Below are 10,737 nucleotides of genomic sequence, written 5' to 3'. Positions count from 1 at the left end.
AGGGTCCAGACCCGAAACGTCGGCTTTCCTGCTCCTCTGATGCTGCTTGGCCTGCTGTGTTCATCCAGCTCTACACCTTGTTATCTCAGATTCTCCAGCATCTGCAGTTCCTATTATTTCTGTTAACGTTTTGAGTCTAGTATGTGAAATAACTCCACAGAGGCCAGTATCCTGTCACCAAGTCGCCCTTCATTTACACGTGGAGATTCCTTGACAACTGTCCAGCTCCAACAGAGCCAGCTCTCAGAGTGAACAGAAGCTCTGAAACTCCCACTTATATCTGTCAACCAGCGCTCCCTGTCCCCAAACAGTGAACTCATATTCTAGGAGGTCCACCTGGCTGACCTTGTTACAATCACTACAGAAGTCTTCAGACGTGAAATGGATTGGAAAATGGTGTAGAGGAGCAGCAAGGGGAACAGATTGTATGGTGGCCCAGTGCAAAAGTCAAAGGGGTTGCTAATTATTGTGAAAGCAGAAACATTAGCAGCTCATACCTTTCCCCCATCAGCAGCAACATCAAAGTGGTCGGGACATGGAAAACATTGTTTTACTCGAAAACCCCTGCCACCCTCTCCATTCTCCCTCCAACTGCAAGGAACGTCCAAAACTATGGAATCACGCTACCCCCCCCTACAAGATGGCATCACCCTGTGCTTTGCAATGATGTGCGGTAGTACAGTCTCTTAGCAGTGACCAGCATAATTTTGATTTAAACCTATATTGCTGTTCCATTACCAGTGAGTCAACACATGGACTGCAGTGGTTTAAGAAGTCAGCCAACTTTCTCAAGGGACAACCAAGGGTGAATAATAAATGCCTGTCTTGCCAGTGACATCCTTAGTCCTGGAATAGTTTTGATCTTACATTACAAACAAACAAATAAAATTATTAATGTTGTGAAGATCCTGGGGTAAACACCCTTTGCCCTTCTCTCCAATACAGTGGGTGACCAAGGAGATTTTAAAAGAAGCCTCTCACCTTAAATATAGTGCAAACTTCACAGAGATGTTGTTTTGGTCCAAGAAAGCCCCAGGCAAGGACAGGACTCACGTGCTCCGAAATGGAGTAAAAATGGGAAATGAAGCCATCAGGGACCTGCAGCCATGAGGTAACACATTGTAATCACCACTTAAAACTCATCTTCAGAACATCATTCCTTTTAAATTTTGGGCCAAATTTTATTCCCATTTCACACAAGCTCACAGTGTACCCCACACATTGTGGGGGGAAGTTTTTATAATCATTGGCTCATTCACCCCCAAGCTCCCTCTGTTTACTGACCTGCAACAGTCGCCTTTTTGCTTTTAACACTGACCAACAAGCTGTGGCAAGGGCCTGTGGAATTCAAGAAATCAGAAGAGTCAAAACACAGTTTTTTTTAAAAATTATTTTTAAGGGATGGAGATGTTGCTGCCCATCCCTAATTGCCTTGAACTAAAGGAAACGCTAGGGCTATTTCAGAGAACTGTGTTAATAGTCAACCACATTGCTGCTGCTCTGGAGTCACATGTAGGACCAACCAGGTAAAGGTGGCAGATTTCCTTCAAGTGGAGTTCTTATTCCCCTGCAATCAATGGTGTTTACACGGCACATTGAGTCCAGCCTTCAATTCCAGATTTTATTAAGGAATCTAATTTACATGCCATGGGACTTCCCCTATTACTCCTAGAGTATTAGCCTGGGTCTCTGAAACACTAGTCCATAGTGCCATCATCGTTTCCCCGCACCCTGCATCTCCCTCACCCCATTATAAAGTAAGAAGAAAAGATAAGTGTATCCCAGTTCGCAAAGGTGAAGATGTGTGATGGCTGTCAGAGAATCTGCTCTGCTAACTGCTGGCCAAATTCATATGTCCATGCAGAATAAACGTACTCAATAGAGATAGAGCAGCAACAGTCCTTGATTACCATGGTTTTAAATTGTGTTTGCAGCATAACACAAATTTTACTTTACTACCCATTATTCCACTAACGCAGACTTGACTCTCAATAATGCGATTATTACCGATCACCAATGAGCTGACATATATAAGCAATGCTAAAGGTGGCCTTTCACAGATGATTTATTCCCACACCTCAGAATACATTATGACTTTTCTAAGTCTCTGTACTTGCTGTTGCAACCCACCCAGCTGTGCCTGGGACTATTCCCATCTTGATTTTCTCCACATTGTTCGTAGTTTCATAACTGGTGATAAATCTCAAGTGTAATTGTCATGATCTTTATTTCAAAATGCCCAATAACAGGAGGGCATTGATCAATTTCATTCTGTAGTAGCAGGAATGGAGGCAGCATTATTCACTAAATTGTGGCATGATGGCAGCAGCAGGGAGATCCAACCTGTTATAAAAAATGTCTGCTGACATCCGGGAACATAACCCTAACATTTACATGGGTTTCTATGGGAATAAATCTTTCCAACAATAGTTTTGCTCAATGTAGTGATTTTCAACAACATAACAGCTGCATTATTCAAGGATTACCTGTACTAAGTCTTTTGTTTCATAAAAAAAGTAAACAAAGCTCTTTTGAACTAAATGGCTTAAAGAAAATCTGGCACATACTTTGTTAACTTTGGTCAGTATACATTCACGCGGCTAAAGTACGTACTGCACCTCTCCATGTAAATATGTGTCAATGTAAAACAGAGTCTCTGGCCACTGGAGACACTGCAACGTCCGCGGGCTGGGTAGCCAGAGGGGTTGAAACAAGTCGGAGAGGGGGTAATTACAGTGTGACAAGTTAACTTGGACAGCTTCATTATAAATGTAAATATAACAATTTATAACAAAGACGGAATCAAAAATAAGGAGAGAATGCCTTGCTTTGAAATGGAGGCCGAATGGTCTCTGGGCACCCTGAATCAGTATCATTCCCCATCCTCAACCTTCACTTCACCAGGAAAATTAGGCCTGGTCACAGCAGAGAAAAAATAGACAGACACATAGGGCATATGATGGAAGGAAAGTGTGAGTAAAAGACTGGAAACATGAGATATGAGTAGTTAAACTCAATATTGGTCCAGAGCACCTTCAGTATCCTCCGACTCTGACACAGCCTCGAGACTCATGTTCTCTGGAGCGTTCTCGTGGTCAGGATGACCAACAGAGTTAGATTAGTTCATTTGTTTGCAACACATGTAGCTGGTGAATCACCTTTCCCACAATCATTGCACTGCAGTAATTCAACGTTTTTGAGAAGCGTAGTCCGCCGACACCTACACAACAGACAACAGGAAGACAACACATACAGAGACTCCAGTCACCCTTCCATACATGAAGGGAATATCTGAAATGACCACCAGGTTACTCCGCATCCGTGCCCCCCCTCCCCTCCACCCCCGCAAGGAATCATGGTAGCCCACAAACCGACAGCTACTGATGAGAATAAAGAATCCGACAACTACAACTAACAGAACCAATGTTATTTACACAATCAAAAACAAAGTTGCTGGAAAAGCTCAGCAGGTCTGGCAGCATCTGTGAAGGAAAAAACAGAGTTAACGTTTCGGGTCCGGTGACCCTTCCTCAGAACAGAGTTCTGTTGAGTTCTGAGGAAGGGTCACTGGACCCGAAACGTTAACTCTGTTTTTTCCTTCACAGATGCTGCCAGACCTGCTGAGCTTTTCCAGCAACTTTGTTTTTGATCCTGATTTACAGCATCAGCAGTTTTTATTTACAAGATACCATACAAAGACTGCCAAAAACATTACATAGGGCAAACCGGAAGGAAACCAGCCATCAGGATTAACGAAAACCAACTAGCTACCAACAGACATGACCAACTATCACTCACTTCAATACACATGGACAGAGAGGGACACCAATTCGACTGGGACAATGTAGCCATCCAAGGATAAGCCAAGCAAAAACACACACGAGAATTCCTGGAGGCCTGGGACTCAAACTGGAACTCCATTTACAAACATGTACAGCTGCACCCCATATACCAATCACTGAGAAACAAACCCGGAAGTGATGCCACCCACTCCAGCAAACCGAAACACAAATAACAAGTGGGACAGAACACTGACACTTCACCGGAGGCACAATGATGTTAGCGAGTATGGTGACGAAACGCCTGCAAACAAACTTCCCAGCTCGGTGAGCAAGTCAACAATCGCAGTGCAGCAATGCAGATCAATGTCACTTACCGTCTCCTTAAAACTATCTGAGAGCCAACGGTTCCGTAAAACAGCAACCACAGATGAAGGAGGGTTTTCCAAGTCTTCAAAGGCATCCATCAGAATGAAATCCAATACAATATCAAAAAAGCTCATGCACACAACCTGTAGATATAAGTTTTCTCCCATGAGTGAAAGAAATGGCATTTAAACCACCTCACATAACCTCATGATGTCACAAACTGCTTTACAGACAATTCTGTTATAGGAAACAAAGTGTGAGAAAGCAAGGTACAAAAGCAGCAGCAAGATGATGGCCAGATAATCAGTTACTAATGATTCAACGAGAGCGAGAAGGGCCATTCAGCCCAACTTGTCTATGCTCCACATACCTTCATTTCACCCTATCCCAATATCATCCTATCCCTTTCTCTTTCGTGTTTATCCAGCTTCCCTGTAAATGTGTTAACAGTATTTGCCTCAACCACCCCAAAAGACATTTCTCCTAAATTCCCTACTGGAATTAGCAGCAAACACAATTAAATTGATGGTCCCTAGTTCTGGTCTCCCTAGGAAGTGGTAACATTTCCATCTTTAAGTAGAGATGGGAAACATAGGAACATAGAAAATAGGATAAGTAGTAGGGTCATTCGGCCCATCAAACCCATTCTGCCGTGCAACATGAACATGATTGATCCTCTCTCTCGTTCATCTGCACTCTCCCTTTAGCTTCCAGTAATTTCTTTCTTTCCTAAATATAGTCAGTGATTTGATCTCCACAGCAATCTGTGGTAGAGAATTCCACAGATTCACTGCCCTGAATGAAGAAATTTTTTTTTCATCTCAATTCAAATGGCGTTCCTCCACATGTCCCGTGACCATGACCCCTTGTTCTAGACCCCCATAACGAGGACTCATAATTCACAAAAGAAGGTCACAGTGTGAAATTAGGGTCACACAGATGGACACATACACCTTCACAGGGTCAATAAAGGCACGATTTAGGAATGCAAGGAATTCAGGTTAATCAGATCTGATTATCCCTTGCACTTATGAAATAAATATTTCACTCGTTCTACAGCAAGAAATGCAAATGTTCCACTCCAAAGTTCACCCCCCAGCAGTCTGCCTCTCATTGGAGTTGACCCCTGTGGATGAACAATAAGGTTCTGTAAAACGTACAGCTCGTGTCATTTAAAATAAGCACATCAGCAAGGCACTGAATGGAAGTTCTCCTTCCGGTCCTAACCAGATAGCTACTAAAAAGATTTCTGGACCTACCCCTCGTCCCTCCAGCTCTCTCTTCGTTGTTGCCCAGGTCTCTTCCCTAGCTGCATACTGCAGCATTTCTTGGTAGGTCTCATAGAATCGATTCACATTCTGCAACAGGTAAAGAGGGTCAGGGATAGGAAGGGGAGGTTTTTCTTTTTATCACATTACAATGATGGGAATATCGGATTTAGCCACTGTTCCTGCCCACGTGAACCTCCTTCCTCAAACAGTTTAACTCTGTCACCAGAATCGCCCATCCCGTCACAGCTGGGAAACTGAGCAGTCAGCACCTCCTCAGGTTGCAAGGATAGTCATAAGACTGTTATATACTGCTCTTCCCACTTTACAATAGGGAAGATTCAACCTGTGAGGAAAAGGAATTGAGGTTGCTGGTCAATGATCTGAGCATGTGGAATTCAGGAGCTGTGTCCATTATCCAACAACAATATACTGCATAATTAAAAAGCCCCAAGAACTGTGGATGCTGGAAATCAGAAACAAAACCAGAAATTGTTGGAAGATCTCAGCAGGTCCTGCAGCATCTGTGGAGAGAAATCAGAGGTAACGTTTTGGATCCAGTGACACTTCCTCAGAACCTGAAGTAGGATTCACTGGGTTTGTTCTCCTTGGACAACAGTAGCTATGGGCAGATTTGATTGAGATAACAGGCCTGGATAGACTGGATGGTTCAGAACTTTTCCACTGGACCTGAAAAGTTAACTCTTATTTCCCTCCACAGATGCTGCTGGACCTGCTGAGATTTTCTAGCAATTTCTGGTTTTGTTTCAAAGTACACTGTAATCCAGGGTGTTACAACACCCATCATAGCCAGATAAAGATACCGAGTAGTTCAACTGTGCCGTCACACACTGACCTCTAATTTATTTGAAAGAAAAATTGAAAAACACTTGAATGAAACATCAGATATAAGTTGTTACACTATTTGATTCTGCACAGAATCACAGAAAGAGGCCACTTGGCCCATCATTTTGCTGGCCAAAAAAAATAAGCCACCCAGCCTAATCTCACTTCCCTCGTCCATTTCTATACAGATTATGGTTAAACCACCACCGGTCGTCTCTCTCTCTCTCTCTCTCTCCAAGATATAAGCCTTATGGTCTGGTACGACTATGACATCTTAACCATTTTTTACAAGACTTGAAAAAGTAAAGGGTTTCCTGCCCTACTGCCCTTTTAAGAAGCGACCCCAACCAGCCCCTAGGTAAGAATGTTTTTCATCTCCTCTCTAATCTACGCCTCCCATTCACCAACTCTGTTAGGGTAAACAGTTCCTTCCCTTCCAGTCTATCCAGGCCCCTCTCAATCTTGTACAACTCAATCAAATCTGGCCTCATGATCTTCTTGTCCAAGGAGAACAATCAAAGCAAATCCGATCTTTGCTCATGGCTGCAAATTTCCCGTCTTGGCCGCATCCTTGTTAATCCCTCTCTAGACCCTCTCCAGTGCAATCACATCGACAGCACATACAGCAACAATCAACAAAAGTTCCAGCAAGATAGGGTACACACAAAACTTAAAGGCTGCATGCTGCTTTAACACTCAGCCAGGACTGCCTGAAAATCCCAAAATCTATTCTCTTAATCTGACTGGGGATTGCTACTCTTCGTTGGAGAAATCCCACCCTCTATAACATCACAAAGTCCAAAATTACAGAATATCTGTGGGATTGGGCCTGGTGTTTTACCTTTCCTGCAGTGGACATCAGTCCAGTAATCATCTGCTTCCCAATTTCACTGAAGAATAGCTGGTTTGTCGCATCCTGCAGTAATACCTGTGTCAAAAACACGTTTTTGTTAGAAATGGAAGCAGCTCACAACCTGCATTGTGCGGGAGACTCACACTTCTAACATCATCTAATGTAACAGAAGCAGAAAATCCTGGAAATATTCAGCATTGCCAGGCAGCATGCACAGAGAGAGAGAGAAACAAAGGTAATGTTTCAGATTGTGTGAAAGACGTGGCCTGCTGATGGTTTCAGTATTTTGTTTTAATTTTTAAATTTTCAGCAATCACAGTATTTTGCTTTCGTATCGTCTAATACACCAGGTGCAGAGCAGCTACAGGACAGGGTTGAAGATTACAGTAGAAAATCAGACTTAAGTAAGTCCCTTACTAACTCATCTTTCCCAGTCCTCAACTAGTTAGGGATGGAATTATACTCTTTAACAAAAGGTACTTTCCTCAGCTCCCTCTTTATAACACAGGAATGTTATTAGAACATAGAACATAGAACTGTACAGCACAGTACAAGCCTCTCGGCCCACGAAGTTGTGACGAACTTTTACCCTAAACTTAAGGTCTATCTAACCTCCACCCCTACCTTATACTATCATCCATATGCCTATCTAATAGTCGCTTAAATGCCCCTAATGAGGCCGACTCCACTACCCTCTCCGGCAATGCATTCCATGCCCCTACCACTCTCTGAGTAAAGAACCTACCTCTGACGTCTCCCCTATATCTACTTCCACTCACTTTAAAACTATGCCCCCTCGTAATAGCTACCTCCACCCTAGGAAAAAGTCTCTGGCCGTACACTCTATCTATACCTCTGATCATTTTGTACACCTCGAATTATTATCTTAAAATTTCTTCCCTCTTCAGTTAAAGACACAGATTCTTGATGGGGTCGAGCTTCACCAACCATACAGTGCCCAATATATCATGTGCAAGTCTTTTTTTGAATGGCACCAATCCACGTCAGAGAACATCACAGTCAGACCAAAGCCTTGCCTCCCCATTTCATGTGAAAGCTGCAGACATCCAACTGGATAGCGACTAGGAGCAGGAAAACTGACTTATCATCATCCCAGCCCCTTGTAGCAAAGATTACAAAGTAACGTATTGGACAAGGAGGGGTAACCTTTCATCCAGTTAGCCTAGTCTTATAAATCTCTCCTCAGGCCACTGTCATTCTTGAACTAGCAGACTGGTGTTCTTTCTCCAAACTGGAATTCACCTATTTCTTTTTAAACTATGCCATGGCCCTCTGCCCCACTATCACTGCTAATGATAGACAGTACTCCATTAACGCACCAATTCTTACAAAAAATAAAGTTGCCTGAATTTCCTATTTTCTTTCAACTCACTAAACTTTAAACCCTGTCCCTAATTCTTGTCTTCTTTGAAGGAATAAACTTTAAGCATTTTGGAAACATACTTTAAAATACTTGATGATTCAAATAATTCTGAATTCCTCCACTGTTCCCAACCAGATTATAATTGAATCCATGTCAGAAATACTGACCCCACATCTCTCAAAGTGACACCATCTTTTTAATGTACCTCGTTTACTGTCCCTTCCTTCAACTGTCTGTATACATTGCAATCCAGCCAGGCTCTTTCCTGTAGCCCTTGCCAGTTTTAATTTAACCCAACTGTTAATAGGCAAGACATCAATGAGGGAGAACTCACTGTAACTCACACCACTACCTCTGGGGCTTCTCTATATTTCGCCAACATGTGCAGCTTCAGTGCAATTCAATGTCTTATGATGGACTTCTTCCTCTCTCTCTAGAAGTGACCAAACCTTATCTCCCTTTCACTATATCGCACTGTTCCCTGGGTTACAACAACAGGTAACCCTTCCCCTCTAACCAGCCAGATAAAGGCAAGGATGCTGACTCAACTATGTCCGTTGAGTTTACAGAAAGAGACCATTCAGCTAAATGCTCCACACAATTTCCTCCAACTTATGACAACTCACCCTATCACCATCCCTTCTATCCCTTTCTTTCCCAATGTCTATTGCTATGATCGCAGCTGATGTTGTTAAAGCCTAAAATCTAGCTTGGTAGATGATATTGTTTTTCTTTTCATTTTGACAAAGTAGTCTTTCACTGAAACAAACACAATGCTACAGATTAACACTAACACAACTTTATTTACAAAAAGAAAATATATAACTAAATAAACAAAATTAATTGACATATAAACACGTAAAAATTTCAAAATACGATACAAATACAATCTCATTAATCCTGACAGAATCCCAGTACAGTAATCAAATATCACAAGAATGCCTTTCTCTATCCCACATAGCGTTTGACTTAGCCGCAGCTTCATTTCCCAGTCTTGGGAATCTGTGAACCTCTTCATTGATTCATCATATAATTGAGCTGACATTTTCTCAGCTTCATAAAATGCCTTCAGGATTTTAACCAAACACTTCAGGTCTGGAACTTCTGAATAAGTCTCCTTACAGTGAGGTAACCTTTTTCTGAACAATTGTAAACTACTTCCCTCAGGAGCATCCGTTTCACACATCCAGCTTTAATGAAGACTCCCGCAAAATTGCCCCAAAGTGAAACTGAAGGCTTTTTGGGATAGTAGGAACTGCAGATGCTGGACAATCCGAGATGACAAGGTGTGGAGCTGGATGAACACAGCAGGCCAAGCAGCATCAGAGGAGCAGGAAGGCTGACGTTTCGGGCCTACACCCTCCTTCAGAAATGGGGGAGGGGAAGGGGGAATCTGAAATAAATAGGGAGAGAGGGGGAGGCGGATAGAAGATGGATAGAGGAGAAGATACATGGAGAGGAGACAGACAGGTCAAAGAGGTGGGGATGGAGCCAGTAAAGGTGAGTGTAGGTGGGGAGGTAGGGAGGAGACAGGCCAGTCCAGGGAGGACGGACAGGTCAAGAGGGCGGGATGAGGTTAGTAGGTAGGAGATGGGGGTGGGGCTTGAGGTGGGAAGAGGGGATAGGTGGGAGGAAGAACAGGTTAGGGAGGCGGGGACGAGCTGGGCTGGTTTTGGGATGCGGTAGGTGGAGGGGAGATTTTGAAGCTTGTGAAGTCCACATGGATACCATTGGGCTGCAGGGCTCCCAAGCAGAATATGAGCTTGCTGTTCCTGCAACCTTCGGGTAGCATCGTTGTGGCACTGCAGGAGGCCCAGGATGGACATGTCGTCTGCGGAATGGGAGGGGGAGTTGAAATGGTTCGCGACTCGGAGGTGCAGTTGTTTAGTGCGAACCGAGCGTAGGTGTTCTGCAAACCGGTCCCCAAGCCTCCGCTTGGTTTTCCCAATGTAGAGGAGGCCACAACGGGAACAGCGGATGCAGTATACCACATTAGCAGATGTGCAGGTGAACACCTGCTTGATGTGGCAAGTCTTCTTGGGGCCTGGGATGGGGGTGAGGGGGGAGGTGTAGCGCTTCCTGTGGTTGCGGGGAAAAGTGCCGGGTGAGGTGGGGCTGGAGGGAAGTGTGGAGCGGACAAGGGAGTCACGGAGAGAGTGGTCCCTCCAGAAAGCAGATAAGGGAAGGGAGCGAAAAATGTCTTTGGTGGTGAGGTCGGACTGCAGATGGCGGAAGTGT

At 43.7% G+C, this 10,737-nt stretch overlaps 1 protein-coding gene across 1 annotated transcript in view; it reads right to left on the bottom strand.

Annotated features, from left to right (window-relative positions):
• miga2 (mitoguardin 2) overlaps window positions 1-10,737 on the bottom strand; it is a 74,526-nt gene that overhangs the window by 7,261 nt on the left and 56,528 nt on the right. The window contains exons 11-15 of the mRNA XM_048613415.1: window positions 7,104-7,190; window positions 5,408-5,506; window positions 4,157-4,291; window positions 1,285-1,338; window positions 982-1,098 (exon numbers count right to left, since the gene is read on the bottom strand). Coding sequence (XP_048469372.1) covers window positions 982-1,098; window positions 1,285-1,338; window positions 4,157-4,291; window positions 5,408-5,506; window positions 7,104-7,190 — 492 coding nt within the window. The remainder of the gene's footprint in view (window positions 1-981; window positions 1,099-1,284; window positions 1,339-4,156; window positions 4,292-5,407; window positions 5,507-7,103; window positions 7,191-10,737) is intronic.

Source organism: Rhincodon typus, chromosome 28 (assembly GCF_021869965.1).
Source record: "Rhincodon typus isolate 14 chromosome 28, sRhiTyp1.1, whole genome shotgun sequence".
Classification (NCBI taxonomy): Eukaryota; Metazoa; Chordata; class Chondrichthyes; order Orectolobiformes; family Rhincodontidae; genus Rhincodon; species Rhincodon typus.
Note: the sequence above shows the minus strand (reverse complement) of the source record. Positions and strands in the feature narration are given on the sequence as shown.